Below are 17805 nucleotides of genomic sequence, written 5' to 3'. Positions count from 1 at the left end.
GGAAAAATCTATTTATACAAGGAAAAAAAATTATACAAGGAAAAAAAAGATTTTTTTTCTGGAGGACAGGTAGAGAAAAAGACCTCTGTTTTAAAAATGACATCTAGCTAAGAGTATATCACCACAGAAATCTGTTTCATTCATTTTGTTAAGGTACATGGGTGAGGAATAAAATTTGAGCTATTATATAAACATGAGCTATTATTATTAATAATCATTATATGAAACAATGTCTCAAGTCACTAATAAGAGAAATCTATGGGTGTATATTTATTTATTTCAAAAATTGTTTTATCTCTTACTTAGTAAATTTGCAAATAAGACAGGAGAGAATAATCTATCTTGAAGGAGTTGGGAAAGACAGATACCTTAATACACTGATGGTGGAGTTGGGAAGTGGATTAAGAATTCTGGAAAAAGAATTTAGAATTACATCATTATGATTATCATCATCAGAGCTAGTATTTATATAGTGTTTTGAGGTTTGCAAAGCATCATATAGAGTTGTCTATTTCATCCTCATACCTCATTTCACCCTAGGAGGTAGGTGTTATTATTATTATCTTCATATAAGGCTGAGGAAACTGAGGCAGAAAGGTTTAATTACTTGCCCAAAATTATATAGCTAATAATTATCAAAGGCCAGATTTCAGCTCAGGCCTTTCTGACCCAATGCTCTATCTACTGAGCCATCTAGCTGCCTCTTAATAGAATATTACTGTGCTATAAAATGTGACAAAAATTAATGTACAGAAATATAAAAAGGCTTCTATGAATTGATGCAAAGTGAAATAAGCAGGACCAGGAAAACAATATTATATGATGAGTATCACAATATAAATATAAAGAATGACAACAAACCAATTAAAACTTAATGCTGAGAAATTATAGTGAGGTGGACTCAAAGAAAAGAGATTGGAAGGCACCTCTTTTTCCTTATTTGCAGAGACAGAAAATTATTCATGTGGAATCCTGTATATAATGATAGCCTTTCTAAAAATATCAATTAGTTTTTCTGAACTATATTTTTCCATCTTTTTTATTGTAATAAAGATTTGCTCTCTGGAAGGGGTGTGTTTTGGGAAATGAAGGTGATGTAAAAACAAATAATATGAATAAAAATGTATTTTTAAAATTACAGAGGCAAATATTTTGGCCTAAAACAAAGTGTGACTAGTTACAGATTTTTATTTTATGGCTTTCAAAATAGTATCTTTTGGACACACCAATATGAAACTAAATGTCAAGGTGAAAGTAAAATCTAAATAGCTTTTCCCTTAATTTCTTATCTCTTCTTTTAAACTGGTTTTTAAATTTTAAACAACTATTATTTGACCACAGATTTCAGAACTGAAAGTACTTATGTAGTACTCTTTAAAATGAAGTTTTATTTGCATTTTTAATCAAAGCAAGCTTTTGTTCTTAACCCTTACAGCCTCATCTTCATCACCCAGTTAGAGCCACAAAGCACTGGTGAGATAGTAGGTGTAAATGAGTAGGAAGGAACCCCTGGAGAGTAGGAGGCTTAATGGGGAATGTCTAGATAAGGAGTCTAGACTATCTGTAATTGGTTGATAATGGGACACACCAGATAAATAAGGAACTTCCCAAAGCCAATTGCTATGTCAGCTTAAAATGTACATGAAATTTGGGATGAAGTGTGGGGGTAGAAACTGGAAGTTTCCTTAAATTACTTCAATCTAATTATGTTCTACTCTAAGTGACATATGGGGAGTCAGTCACTCCTACCACAGCTGCAAAGGCAGAGAAGAAAACATTTTCCAGAGGCTCAAAGGAGGCTGCAAATAAGAGAGAAGAAATAAAAAGATCAAACCTGTGAGAGCTAGATTAGATGACCTCTAAGGTTTCTACCAGCTTTAAATCTTTGATCCATGTCCCTATAAGAACTTATTTCAGGCAAGAATGGACATGAGAAATATGGAGAAATCAGTAATATATTTCTTTTATCTTTCATTTTAAACTTGAGCCTTTTTGTTCATTGAGCAAAATTCATTTAAGATTTTTTCCCAGGATGTATTTACCATATATTTGCATAATATAGGAAAGCAAAAGACCTCAACCTAAAGGAATTCTTTTAAGGAAGCAAAACCAACTTAATTTCCAGGGCTTTAATCATTTATTTTAAAACTAACATGCAACATTCTTTAATCACAACAAATCCTATTCCTCTATTTATACAGATTCTTCTATTTACACAGAATTGCCATATCCTGGCAATCATCTCGGCAAAGAATCATCAAGCTGAAATTAAGATAGGAGGAACATTAGGCAATGACCAAACATTTGGTTCTATACAGCCTTCTCAGAAAAGAATGAGAACAGTTGAATTATATCACATAATATCATAGCTGTTTTTGCAAATGTTTTGTTCTTTATCTGTACCTACGATTTTCAGGGAAAATCATTCAAGGCCATAAAAGAACAGATGTCCTAATTATTAAGGTTAAGAGGGCTATTAATTGGTTTCCCCCAAAATGGACAAATCTCCTACTCCTAGGGTTATACAGATATATAGTATATCAAACTTGGAATCAGGGAGATCAATGTTTGAATCTGGCTTCTGGTATTTAACAGCTATGTGACCTAGGCAAGTAATTAACCTTTCTGTACCTCAGTTTTTCATTTGTAAAATGGACTATTATGAAGATTAAGCTAACATTTGTAGAGTGCTTCATAAACCTTAAAACAATAAAAATCTGAGTCATTATTACTAATGTTGGATTAGTAATGGTTCCACTTGGCCTGGAATTAGGAAGATTGGAGTTCAAAACTGGCCTCCAGTACTTACTAGCAGTGTAACCCTGGACAAATCACTTTAACCTCTATATCTCTCAGTTTCCTCATCTGTAAAATAGGGATAATAATAGCACCTACCTCCCAAGGTTGTTGTCAGTATTGTGATAATTAGATTAAATCTACACTGCCCATCTTTAGATTTAATCACCAAAGTGACCCCTTTAAAAGAGAGGGTTGAGTGAGTGAAGTTTCTTCTGGTTTGTTGAAGGGGACCTGAGGGAGCTTTGCTGGTTCCTGACCGAGACTGTTTCATGTGGTGAGTTTAAAGACTGAATCTTCCTGAACTTCTATTAAGAAACTTCCTTTTATAGACTTCATTTTATAGAATGAAGTTTGTTCTATTCACCTCTGGCCCTTTAACTCTCGGCTGAGGATTAAGATCTACCTGGATTAATTGGTGAGATAGATTCTTATTTTCTTCCTCTCTCTTCTCTCGTGTAATTAAACTTCCATAAAAGTCAATTTTGATTTGAGATTATTCTTAATTGAGGATTGATAATAGTTCAATCCTCTGGCGACCATCTTTAATATATCGAACCCATAAAACCTCTTTTTCACCCTTACAGTAGCAAAAGAGATAGCAATTGTAAAGTGCTTTGCATATGTACCTGGCACGTTGTAAGTATTATGTAAACGAGAGCTTTTATTGTTACTATAAGTAAGAATTATAATAAAAATCAACATTTTTCTCACCCCTCCCTCCCTATAATGAATTTTTTTCCTCTTTATTTTTTTTTTCATGAGAAGGAATTGTTGGATTGCTTTATGTCACTGATTTCTCAGCCATGATGGAAGATGTTTTCAAGATTCATTTACTTCAGGTTTAAGATAGGTAAGAAAGAGGGCTCTCTTTTTAAAAATAAGTGCATCAGGGCAAAGACAGACAAGTTCCATTACTGTCATAAAACTGTATTTCTTTGGATATGGAGACTATATTCACAAACAAGAGAACTTCATAGGAGAAGGAAATCTAACTTGGCTCTGTGTGGTTGTGCAAACTGCCCTTTGCTTAGCTTTAAAAAAAAGTTGGCTTTGGGTAGTTATTAGTAACTTCTGATGATTTTGGCACTGGTATAGTTTGCTTCCAATAATATTTAGTAGCTAAGGGGTAAGACTTGCTTTGCTACAAAAACTGATCCATGAATAGACCCCAGGCCTTGTACTTTATAGCCTTTGAACTTCAATGAGCTTACCATCCTATCAGCATCCTGAAATCAGTTGACAACAAAACCTGAGCTCAAGTAGATATATTTAAGTAAACTTGTTGACCACACACACATACATATACCCACAGCACTTAACCAGAAACAGTGAATACACAGAAAAATGGCAGGCTTGATGACAAAAATGGATACCGAGACCAGACCCTTTTTATTTCAACATGACATGGACACAAATGCCTGGGCAGATGTAGCTTTCATCACGTCCACCAAGGTGTGTCATAGGTAGGCATGAGCCTTTGTCACTTACTGGCCAGGGTTCTCATAGCTTTAGTCACTTTTGGGAGCTATAAGGCTTAGATACATCTACTGGATGCCCCTAATTACTGATCTTTAAAAAAAGTATTTGTTTATTTGTTACATTAAAATACCCAGGTAACTCCCTCTACCCTTGTCCCGGCCCCCCATTCAAGAAGGCACCATTTACAAAAAGATAAATGTATAGATAAAACTTTGTCTTGTTTATTTCCATTTATCAATTCTTTCTCTGGAGGTGGACATACACAAGTCATTCTTCAAAAAACATTTTTAATGCTATGTATAATGTTCTGAGTTCTGCTTGATTCACTGTTCATAACTTCATGTAGCTATTTCCATGTTTTTTAAAAACTAAACTGTCATTTCTTATAGTGCAGTAGTATTCCATCATAATCATATGCCAAAACTTGTTTAGCATTTCCCCAAATTATGGGCATCCTTTCCTTTTCCAGCTTTTTGCCACTACAAAGACAGCAGCTATAAATATTTTAGAGCATAGAGATTCTTTTTTTGTGTGTGTGATCACTTTAGGAAATAAACCTTTAGTCGTATTGCTAGATCAAAAGGTATACACAGTTTTATATTTGGGCATAATTCCAGATTGTTCTCCAAAATGGTTGCATCAGTTCACAGATCTACCAACTGTATATTAGTGTCCCCATGTTTCCATATCCCCTCAAACATCTGTCATTTTGCCCTTTTATTATTTTAGACAATCTGAAATAATTGCTTATGTACTGATCTGGAAATAACTGGATGAGATATTTTTTTCTCCCTTTCTCTATGCAAGTAATCAAGTGAAGAGGATAGCAAAGGTATTAGGGAGAAAGATCTTTCCCCCAATTTATTAGCTGAATGGTCCATAATAGCAGTGCTGAGAAGGAAGTCTTTCTTCTCCAAAAATGATGACAATGAACAAATTGCCAATTGCCAGAAGCATCATATATAGTACAGAGGCACATCATGATTCCCAAACAGGTTGCTAATACCCCACATTATTTCAGCATATTAGAACATCTTTTCTACAAATATCTTTACATACATTCATTTGATGAGATTAACTTAAGTCTAATTGTATCTGTCTTCTCTATACTTTAAATCACTTTCCAACTGCTAAACACTCTGCCAAAGGCTCATCTCTTCACAGAAGATCATTCCTCCATCCTTACCTCAATGATATAAAGCACCACATTCTTGTAGAAGCAATATAGGATGCATTTGGTCACTCGATTGTAACTCCAGGCTCCATGCACCAACAGAAGCTTCTCCAAGTAGGCAAACTGAGAGAGAGAGAAGTAACAGTCAATTCAAGAAAATAAACTCATCATTTGATAGCACAAATCATTCAAGGGCGTTTGGAAAAATCTCGGGCCTCTCAGGGCTAGGTCTGAGATTTTCCTTTTGGGCAGGAGGATCAAAGGTTGGTATATTAGACCTAAGCCTGAAATACTAGCAAACACAATTCACATGGGGGTGAAGGAGCTGTAGTATCTAACCCAGGGGACAATAACTTGCCCTGTTAAATAAAACCACTACTTAATCTCCCTTTTATGAGAGCACTTAAGCATTTAACATCCTTGCCTAAGAGCTGCTGCAGGCTGCTTGGGCTATCATTTGCATAGTTTAAATGACAGTGTTTGGGATCCTTCTTCATTGGAAGAGGGATTAAGTCCTCTGAATTTAATGAGAAGAGCATTATAGAGGAAATGGAAAGTGCCAATACAACCACTACATTTCTGTACAACTAAGGACTGATGAAAACAACTGTCACTTAATTTTCCTGCCTACAGAAACAGATTCTTCTTGCCTTTAGGGCTATGTCTTCAAGAAAAGGGCACACCAAGGAGCCCAAATACCTTTAAAAATACATACATACACAGGGCAGAAGTTGAGGTGGATAGAGAGTATCATGGAAACAATGAACATGAACTTGGACAGACTGCAAGAGCTAGTGCAGAATAGAAGGACCTGGCATGCTTTGGTCCATGGAGTCTTAAGAGCTGGACATGACTGAATGATTAAATAACAAATATGTACACACATATCTAACATCTACTATCTGCTCCTTACCATGTAGCCAGAGCTCTCGTCTTTCAGGAGAGTGATATGAATTAACATTTATAATAAAGTGACAGTGACAATCCAGGAATCTTTATTGGGAGCACCAGAACTTTGAAAGAGGCCTGTAGGGAAGGGGAATACTTAACCCAAAGGAATAAATCTCACCTTGGCTCAGGAGCCCTTCTTGGCATCCCTTGAATATTCCTACATGGACAAACTATCTGCTCCAAAGCTGGTCAGACTTGCTCCCCTCCTTTTTACTGCATAGAAAAACCTTCAGGGTGTGCATTGGTGTGGGGGCAGAAGTAGCTTTTTAAGATTCTTAGGATCTTAAAGTGTTCTGGTATGAATATATTAAGGCTAACTAACTTCATTTTCCCTATCACAGTTTTGGAATATTAAATACACTTTACCCAGAGTCCTATTTCTCCTTTAGTTTCCTTGAACTAAAACTTTAATCTCCCTACTTTTGAGCTGAGGGTCAAGAGGACTCTGTTCCAGACAACTGCTGTAGGCAGTACAGGAGTATAGTACAGTTCAAATCCCCATGTGCATCTAGACATGGCAATCAGGCTATGTTTGACAGTATTTGAATATTAAATAAAGTTCATTGGATAATTTGAACTTTGTATTAGTTTGAACTAACTGCTAAAATGCAATTGATTTTTTAAACTCAAAATTATGAACTTAAAACAATACAAGGGGAGGAAATATTTATTCCATCGTGCATTCTCCAAAGATAACATGCAGGGAGAAGTGCCTCTGACTAATATAAGGCCATATTCTCATGACTGATTGATTGTCAAATATCTTTGTAACACACAATACCTTAGAAAGCCTTGATGCAGAAATGCCATGAATAGGCACATATGGAATAATACAACTCTCCATAAAGGCTCATTAAGAATTCCAGGGGGGATAGGGAATCATAAAATAACTAACTAAAACAAATATAAAGGAAGTTTGCATTTGACCCAGACCCCTGACATTAAACATCAATGAGCACAGAGAACATCTGCTTGAGTCATCTTTAATGTCCCAATTTTTAGTTTTGCAATCATTTACCTTCAGGGGAAAGAATCCTAAATCAAAATTCTACTTTTCTTGAGGTGCTTTATAAACATTAGAAAGATAAAGAGTCAAAGAGATCAAAGAAAATGGAAAAGCATCTATTTGTATAAAAATATTTATAGCAGCTCTTTTTGTAGAGGCAAAGAATTGGAAACTGAGGGGATGTTCATCAATTAGGAAATGATTGAACAAACTATGGTATAACATTGTGATGGAAGATTATTGTGCTATAAGAAATGACAAGTAGGATGGAAAGAACTCGGGTAATGTGAAGTGAACAGAACCAGAAGAACATTGCATATAGTAACAGCAATATTGTAAGAAGGATCAACTATGAAAGATAGCTACTCTGATTGAGACAATGATCCAAGATAATTTCAAAGGACCCATGATGAAAAATGCTATACGCTTCGAGAGAGAGAGAGAGAGAGAGAGAGAGAGAGAGAGAGAGAGAGAGAGCTGCCTCTTATACACATCNCTACTTTTCTTGAGGTGCTTTATAAACATTAGAAAGATAAAGAGTCAAAGAGATCAAAGAAAATGGAAAAGCATCTATTTGTATAAAAATATTTATAGCAGCTCTTTTTGTAGAGGCAAAGAATTGGAAACTGAGGGGATGTTCATCAATTAGGAAATGATTGAACAAACTATGGTATAACATTGTGATGGAAGATTATTGTGCTATAAGAAATGACAAGTAGGATGGAAAGAACTCGGGTAATGTGAAGTGAACAGAACCAGAAGAACATTGCATATAGTAACAGCAATATTGTAAGAAGGATCAACTATGAAAGATAGCTACTCTGATTGAGACAATGATCCAAGATAATTTCAAAGGACCCATGATGAAAAATGCTATACGCTTCGAGAGAGAGAGAGAGAGAGAGAGAGAGAGAGAGAGAGAGAGAGAGAGAGAGAGAGAGAGAGAGATGAACTTTGAATTCAAAATGAAGCATACTTTTTTTACTCTTTATTTTTATTGTTTTATTTTGTTTGTGTTTCCTTTCATAACATGGCTAATATGGAAATGTTTTGTATGACTTAAAAAAAGGTAGGGAGTAGGAATGACTCTTCCCAGAGGAAAGTATGAAAGCACAGGCTAGGGGTACATACAATACTATATGCATTTATTTAATATTTATTATAAATTATAATTATTTAGTAATAAATACAGCAAGTAAATTTGCATGCAACTGGAAGGGAGGCTGGAAAGGAAAGAGGAGGTATCACTGCAGGGGTTCTAGCAGTGGTCAGTGTAGATACAGAAAGGTCAGAAAAAAAAGTGGTATATCTACCTAGGGGACAATGTAGATATACTGGGGGATAGAGACAAATCAGCCCTTGGCAAAATTGTAATGTAGACAAAGGTGGCTTCAAAGTCTTTCCATCCACCACTTTCCCATAAAGAAGCAGTATTATGTTCTCAAATTCCATTTAAAGTTGCTCTTAGGAAAGATGTGAAAGAGTTGTTTGTTTGTTTTTTTAACATTAAGGAATTAGTGACCAATAAGGCTAAAAAGTGTTATCTTTTCCAGAGATCTTTTATGTTTTAAAAGGAAACTAAAGGAATTAATCTCCAATTGAAGACAGTAGAATGTCATCATACATTTAGAACTGAAAGGGTCTTTAGAGGTCACCTAGTCCAACCCCCCCACACCTAATATGAAAACTGAGACCCACAGAGTTGAGATGAGTTGGCCAACATTGAAGACAGTTAAATAATAGAAATCAGGTCCTATGATTCCTAGAGTTGAGGGTTTTTTTTAGTCTATCAAGCAAAGTGGAAGAGTAGGAGGGCCTCTGGGATTTTTAGGACACAATAAATATGCAACTCATAAGGCTAATTCTAACATAAAGCCGAGAAGAAGAAAAGGAGGATCTTCAGAAGAGGACACTCCCCATTTTGACAAGTCCTTTCAATTAGATGCAGTTGGTTGCAACTAGAGCAAGAAAATCCGAAGGTATGGTCACAGAGCACTGTTCAAAGCATCCCTCCACCTTCCATTCAGGATTTTAGTCTAAGCAAGAATGGCCCAAAAGTTCAATCTACCTCCCATTAGAATTTTTATTTCTGGAAGAAGGTGGCAAATTCCTAGACATTCTTAAGTAATAGGTAGATGAATACTTGCCCAGAAAGGCTAGGAAATCTCATGAGGTTCCCTTTTAGCCCTATGATTCTATAACTTGAATATTTAGTAACCCCAAGGGTCCATAACATTTAGTTTTTGACAGACTATAGGAAAGCAATGCCTCTAAAGGTTTTGTAATTTACTGTTGTTGTTAACCTAGGAAATGTTGCATATAATATGGGGACTGTGGCTGTTACCCTGGCCATGCACATAACTGTTATTTTCTAGGGTGGTTCCTAATCTCTGCCCTGAAGCAGAGCAACTACTGAATCTGAGCCCAAGTTTCAAGTCTGCAGAGATTCAAAGATGACCTTGAGGTTCTGCTCTTATGTCCTTTGAAAGAACTTCATTACCATAAAATGAGGGTACTTTAATAATAATATCCAACTTTACATGGAGCTAATTAGGTGCCAGGCACTGTGCTAAATGCTTTCTTAATTATTATCTCATTTGATCCTCACAACAACGCTGTGAGGTAGGTGCTATTATTGTCCCCATTGTGCAACTGGGAAAACGGAGGCAAAAGTGACTTGTACATGGTCTACCGCTAGTAAGTGTGTGAGGCCAGATTTGGACTTTGGTCTTCTTGACCTCAGGCTTGGCTCTCTGTGCACTGTGGTGCCACTCAGCTGCCTAACAAACTAACAAAAGAAGAAAAAAATACCTCTCTATAGTAATATGTTACATTATCTATCTGTGGGATGAAATAGACTTTTCTGTTTAGGATTTAAAGTCCTTTGTAACCTGAGTCGAACCTACTTTCCCAATTTTGTTATGTCTTATCTTCCCTCTAAGGGTCTTCTTCATGTTCCAAGGGTTTTTTGTCCTCCACTTACTTTGGGTTTACTTTCTGAGTGATGGATAAATCTTTATATAAACATGTTGTCTATCTTCATATACATTTCTTGAAGGCAAGGATGGTTGTTTTTATATTCCAATGCTTAGCACATAATAGCCACTTAGTAAAATATCTATTGATGATTCATGACTTAAAATATGGTCTAAACCAGTGATGGGCAGACTATGGTCCCTGGGCCAGATGGGGCCCCCTGAAATGTTCTATCTGGCTGTGCAACATCATTCCTAATCTGACAAATACAATGAGTAGGAGATACAATACAATGGAACTTTGAAAGAGTTGCCTTAGAAACAGACTGACAGATGAGCATTTCCTTTCCTTTGGCCCCCTCTGTAAAAAGTTTGTCCATCACTGGTCTAAAAACCATTAGGAGTAATGGCTGATGCTTTTTGTTTCTTGATAACCATAGAGGAGATCAAAGCATTTCTTTTTAGTCCAACTTGGCACTGCCTACATTAAACATGTTAGATATTTTCAGTATGGAGCATTTGCTTTAGAGAACAAAACTCAGGAAAGACTCGGCTTGGGTGTGGAGTTATAAATAAATATACAAATATATAAATACACACACATATGCTACAAGTGAATATGGAATCATGAGGAAAGGAAGTGAAGGATCCCAGGGAAAATGCCTCACAAGGAGATAGCAGCTAAATTCAAAGTTGCCCCTGGCTATGCATACAGAAACCATGGGATGATCATGGAAAACCACCCTTGAATGTCTGAGAAGAAACCTTTGCACCAGGGAGTGGCCTGGGGATGGGAATCACCAATCCAAGAAACGCCACTTACTGAGCGAGGGGACGCAGAGAGAGGCTAGTTAAAGCCAGCGGCACGTGTGGGCGGGAGCGGCATTATTATTAGCAGGGCAGCAGACCTGGCGCCTCTCCTGACGCCAGAACAATGCAGCCAGGCCCACAGTTGGCCCAGAGAAACTTAAGCTGGAGGAAAGGGTGCGTGGAATTGCGTTAAGATCAAAACCAAAGAGAATCCCTGGGAGCCCCCGGTATTGCTGTTACATGGCAAGCCTCAAAGGAGGCAGCAGGAATTCTAGGGGATGCGGCCGGCCCAGGGCTTGTGCGCAGCTGACATCTCTGTCAGCAGGCCCGGCAGCTGCTCCTTCATGCTTCTGACCTGGGCAATGGCGTAATCGGAGGAGTTTGTTGCCTGCATGCCCTCGTTCCCACTGATCCCCACGCCAACATGAGCCGTCTGGATCATCCCCACGTCGTTGGCACCATCCCCAATGGCAAGGGTGATGGCTTTCACGTGCCTCTTAACCATGTCAACAACTTCAGACTTCTGCAAGGGAGAGACTCTGGAAAGGAGGACAGAAAGAAAATTCCGGTCAGTCCTCAGCACAGTACTGCATGCATCTTTCCAAAAGAGACAGCTGCAATCTACATTTAGCCGCATGAAGAGGGCCGTTATTGGAAAGTTTCCTAATTCGATACTTAAGCTTTAGTGCCTATGCCAACAGAGGCTCTAAAAAAACACCAGCAGCTCGAGGCGGCTTTCAAGTGTTCCCTGACTTCACAGAAGAAGCTCACCGCACCAGACTGAGTCAACACAGGCTGATTTGTAATCACACTTCCCAGGTGCTTGGGGGAACTCCTCCGTTAGGAAGGTAGTTAGAATACAGCCAGTTGTAAAGGTCTTAAGGGAATGTCTTTCCAATCAATCAGGAGACCAGCATCGACAGCATTTTTAGTGAAAGCTGTGGGTCTCGCACACATTCCTTGCGCAAGGGAGAGAAGTATATGGAGCAATCTGCTCCCCATTACATAAGGCAGCACAAGGGAAAGTGAAGAGAGGCCCAGAGAAAAGAAAAAAGGGAAATAGAAAGGGGAAGCCTCTTTACATGGTTTTAAAAAGAAGATTAGGTCTTAAAGGTAGCCAGAGCAGATAGGTTTAAGGAAGCAGATGAGAGAGCACTAGTTCTACTCCTGTAGAAATGATCCTAAAGGATGGGTGAGAGAACATTAAATAGACTTTGTAAACTCAAATTTTCTACTTGGTCTACTTCAGTAGAAAACATTTCCTCATCACACAGAAGGCAGACACCACATTTTGGCCAAGTTACTGGCATCCTTGGCTTCAATTAGTTTTCAACTATGCTTGTGTCTATACACGGTCATAGAGGGCGAAAACTGGTAAATTAAATACCTGAATCACTTTTTAAAAGAAGGAAACCAGAGTGGGTGGCCTTTTTGCATTACATTACTCAGAGTGTACCCTGGCAGTATTGGCAAGTAAACAGATTTGGCATTTTATATTTCTTTGAGTGCCACAAACAGGTTGTATGTAGTCTTATACCACATTAAAAAAAATCAGACCAACTACTTCTCCACCAATCTCAGCGAAAACATAAGCAAAAAAATACTATTAACTTTTGCGAAAAATTCTAAGGAATATTTAAAGAAGTTACACAACTCTCTCTCATTAGTATTATCAGGCACTATTTTCCACTCTTAAGTGCAAGGTTCCCAGTAAGTTAACTTAAAAGTAATCTTTCAAAAAGCCACCAAGACTAAAGTTATGGAATCCTAGAACTTGAAAACAGGAAGGAACCTTAAATGTTGATCAGTTCCAATCTCTTTATTCCTGACTCTCTTAAGTAATATTTTTGAATTTTGAAGAACAGTATGAAAACTGCCTCTAAATAAATTGTACCTTAATGAAATGGACAGTTGCTTCATGTCTACTTCACCATGGCTAGAGAAGTCTATGTAACAACTGGTGGTGTCTAAGGGGTACTTTTGTTAGAAACAAGCTCTTGGGACAGCATGATTGAGGGCAGACAATGGGATCTGTAAATACTACAGCCAAAAAAGCAAAGTGGACAAGGAGCTTCCAAGGAGAGGGGCAGCTGTTCAGGAGGACTTTGGTCTTTCACAGGAATCTATACTTAACTGGTACTCTTTGTATCCATAACAAAATGATGGAAGGACCTCCCAGCCCCACTATCCCAGAGTTAAGTCAAGGCAGCTTTATCCCTCTTCTCCCACTGACAGTGTGTTACTTGAAGCAAACCAAAGACTCACATTAACAGAAGCAAGTTCAGATCCCAAAATGAGAGGGTTCTATTAGGATTGTTTCAACTTTGGGCAGTAAGTTAAAGTTAAGAAAACCATCTAATTCTAGCATTTGATTCTCTCACCTTATCTATCCAAGAAGTAAGTTGCTTTGTAAAAAGTTTCTTTGGGAAGCTCCATCTGTTGGCCCAAGGTATAGGAGGGGGCAACAGATGTCTGCTCCTAAAGGCCAAAAGTAAGGGGGAAAGAATCTAACTGGGCTATAAAAATGATTCTCTGTGTTTTTAAGCATGAAATTCTCATCAAGGATTTATTATACCCTCAGCTGTAATACACTGGAACAACATAATTCTAGTATACACTAGGGGTTCAAAACAGACTTCAAACAACTAATTTCTAGAGAACAGAACAGACATCATTGCTCTTCAGCATCTAGAGATAAGTAATGAAGAAGTCAGGTTACCAATTCTTTTTTTTTTTAGTCTTAATTTGTGACCTGTATTCAAATGACATATTTAATACTTATTCCCACAAGAGAATGTCTACATATTGGACTTCAATCTATTATTAAGCTTGAGGACACAAAGTAGGTTTTTTTTTTTTTGTATTTTTATTACCTATTTTGATTGATAGTGAATAAAGACACAAAATGAAGAGTACTTAAAATAAACATATGTTTCTTTGAGTGAATATCCTGTAAACTTCCTTCTTGAACTGGGAATTGACATAGAAAGTATTCATTCTATTAAAAAAAATTCATTGCATAGGTGTGTCTGTTACAGATACTATTCTACAGTCACATGTAATACCATTTTTTAAAAAACTGAATCTCTATTTAAACCAACTAAGTTCAATTGACCTTTTGTTGATGAGATATTCTTCTAATGAAGATTTCGAGATTCTACCCTCACTCAGCAACTCATTCTTCAAAGCTACTCAATCTAAAAAACTGTAAAATCATTCGTATCTTAAATCAACAGGTATATCACTACCTCATGAATCTAAAACCTATTACTTCTCCTATGCCTGACTTAAACATAATTGAAGATATGGCCTAGAGCAAAGCAAATTAAGGCAGTTTCAGAGTCTCAGAAAAGTGAGAAAGATAATGTTCTACATCAGTTTAGGTTGATTAGATGGTTTGGTTGCAAATAAGACCTTGAATGGAAGTAATATGAATTTCACCTCCACAAACACTGAAAATTATTGTGTTAAACTTTACATTTAAACAAGAAACTACACACTAGAAGAAACTAAGTAAAATATGTGAACATAAGTAAATGTATATGAGAAATAATACAAACATATGGGTGATTCTTTAATAAGGATGTAATTAGGTCTAGAATATGGCCAATTACACTAGGATTATAGGATTACAGATTTAGAGGTAAAAGAGATCTGAAAAGTCATTTTGTCAACCACTTGATTTTATTGATGATGAAACTGAATCTTAGAGAGATCAATGTTTTCTACTTCAGAGATATAGGGAAAATAAACAGAAGAGTCACCATCTGAATCTGAGTTTTCTGACTACAAATGAAGCTCTTTTCATGGGGTACCACATTGACTTTCACTATAGGAGTCAAGGTTTTGGTTATGATTTCATAAAACATAGGATATCAGTTTATGCATGAAACTTGACCAGAAAGGATGAGGAAATTTGGCCAAGATCACAAAGTTACCCAGTGGCAGAGCAAGTCATGATGGATTGCATATGCTTACTTCCTAGGAATTGGCCTCACTAGGTTTCGAGGGACATTATCCAGTTGGCACAAGGATAAAGAATTTTCAGTAATCACTTAAATGCTTATTGATTAAACTGATTTTTTTCATTCAAAATAACTCTGGAAGACAATTTACTAAGTCATAAAGGAGATGTAATCTGTGTTCATGGAGGGAGTTTGCACATCAGTGAAATCATACATTCCTCAAGTATTGATACTTTTATAGAAAAAAAGTAAAACTACTTAATGGTATGTGCATACATTCTCTATTTCAATATATAATGATAATCCATTATTTCATCTGTGTAGGTGCTCCTTTTCCTTACACTATCAAAGTTCTCCTACCTTATTAAATAGCTCAATGACAGGCTGCTTATCATCCCCATCATTCCAGAACCTGGTGATAAGCTTTTCTAAATTTTGTATGTCTATTTTCTGAGCACCAGCCTATTAGTAGGTTGCCAGCCCCCATCTGAAGTTTCTAGTCCAGGACTACCTAATTATTCAAAAGAGCAGTACCATGGAAACATCTCCAGGGATAAGTCTTATTTCCTTTGGCTGTACAGTGATCCCTCACCAATTGTGGGAGTTACATTTCACAGACCCCTGCCACAGGTGAATATCCACAAAGTAGCAGCATTATATTTTATTTCATATATATATATATAAATTTTATTATATGTATCATATATATATATATAAATGTTTTATAAACCCTTCTCACTCTCCTATAAATCTTTTCCACACTCTTATAAACACCGAGCCAATCAGTGCCCAGAATACAGAACACAGCACTGTATTTGGTTGCCTTTCATTCCATTAGGCAATATTGGCAAACTTGCACAAGCAGTAGTGGTGTACTGCATTTCCATTGTTACAATATGGTATTCATCCACAAAATCCTGCAATATAGTGAAAACTCTGCAATACAGAATTCAATATATTTATTTTTTTAAACCTGTAATACAGTGAAGCTGTGTATAAGTGAACTATGATATAGCAAGGGAGGACTGTACTTTCCTCTCAATAACCCCTCAGAGGTAGGTTGTCAAATCAATAAACATTTATTGATCACCTGCTATGTGTCAGGACTTTTCTGGGTTACTCTCAAAGAGCTCACAGTCTAATGGGGTAGAATAAAATCAAACAACTATGTACATACAAGAAAATATATACATAAATACAGAATAAATACATACATACAGGATAAACTGGATATAATCTCAGAGGGAAGGCACTAAGATTAAGGAATCCTTAGGAAAGTCTTACAGATATAAGGATTTTAGCTGAATCTTGAAGGAAGGAAGCTAGGGAAGCCAGAAGCCAGAGTAAAGGAGGAAGAGAATTCCAGGCATGAGGAGAAAGCCAGAGAAAACGCATAGGGTTTGAGAGATGGAGTGTCTTCTTTCCTCCATAACTCAAGCAACATAACAGATTGCTTTGCACATAGTGGATTGTCCATAAATAGGAACTGACAGGGGCAGCCAGGTGGCTCAGTAGACAGAAAGCCAGGCATGGAGACAGGAGTTTTTGAGTTCAAATTTGACCTTAAATACTTCTTAGAAGTGTGACCCTGGGCAAATTATTTAATCCCAATTGCCTAGCCCTTACTGATCTGCCTTGGAACGGAAATTTAGTATCAATTCTAAGATAAGAGGTAAAGATTTAAAAAATAGGAAATGACAGAAATGTAGTGAAGGTATATGGGTTTTTATCTCTGCTCTGCTTAGTTGTCTTGGGCAAGTTACTTATACTTTCTGGGCCTCAGTTTCTTTGTCTATGATATGATTAAACTTGATAATCTCTAAGTTTCCTTCCATCTCTCATATTCTATAAGTTTTGTGAACTAGAAAATTCATCTCAGGAGCAAAATGTTTACTCAAGCTCTTACTGCAACTTAAAATAGAAAAGAAACTAATAAAATCTTGTATTCACCCAATTTCTGAACCAAAATATATTAACCTCATATCAAAGAGACATTTAGGAGCTCACTTTTGATATACTATGTTCTTTAATGTTAAGTACAGGTTAAAGGCAGTAGAGATAAAATGAAATGAAAGTTTGTTACAATATCTGTGGCATGACCAGTTTTATATCCATAAAAAGCATCTAAAAGTCATTTTCATTCTAATCCTTTCATTTGACATATCTTGGTACCACATTCTGTCTGTCAATTTCCCGAAAGACATACTGACCCACTTGATTCAGTTTTCTATGTATAATAACATGAATCCTAGGGAACAGTGTCTACTGGCCACTCTTAGTTCTTTATTGTTGGCAAATAAAATTCGTGTGATAGAGAATCAAAGGCAGTATTGGTTTCAGTTCTGGGCTTGCCAGACTATAATATTCTTTTGAGTCTTTTAAAGCAATCTTTGGTCCTTCCATATCCTCTCTCATGAAATCTCCCCAAATACACACAAGTATACAGTCATTCTTGCAAGTTGTTTGACAGAGCACCTTGGGCACAATAGTTCCTAAATAAATACACATTCTATCTTTCAATGATGCTCAATATCATCTAAAGCATTTATTATAGTATTATTATACTTGGGGTCAGGTTCACTACTTATCCTGACTGAGATGATTAGGTTTCCCAGGGTTCCAAAAGCATATGCTGACACCAGCTTC

The 17805-nt window shown here is 36.7% G+C and overlaps 1 protein-coding gene across 1 annotated transcript in view; it reads right to left on the bottom strand.

Moving 5' to 3' along the window:
- The window catches only part of ATP8A2 (ATPase phospholipid transporting 8A2), a 727903-nt gene that overhangs the window by 279444 nt on the left and 430654 nt on the right, over nt 1-17805 (bottom strand). Inside the window, exons 29-30 of the mRNA XM_044668968.1 lie at nt 11550-11733; nt 5465-5575 (exon numbers count right to left, since the gene is read on the bottom strand). Of these exons, the coding sequence (XP_044524903.1) occupies nt 5465-5575; nt 11550-11733 (295 nt within the window). The remainder of the gene's footprint in view (nt 1-5464; nt 5576-11549; nt 11734-17805) is intronic.

This window comes from Gracilinanus agilis, chromosome 3, assembly GCF_016433145.1.
Source record: "Gracilinanus agilis isolate LMUSP501 chromosome 3, AgileGrace, whole genome shotgun sequence".
NCBI lineage: Eukaryota > Metazoa > Chordata > Mammalia > Didelphimorphia > Didelphidae > Gracilinanus > Gracilinanus agilis.
The sequence above is the reverse complement of the archived record's forward strand: the minus strand, read 5'-3'. Positions and strand labels throughout refer to the sequence as shown.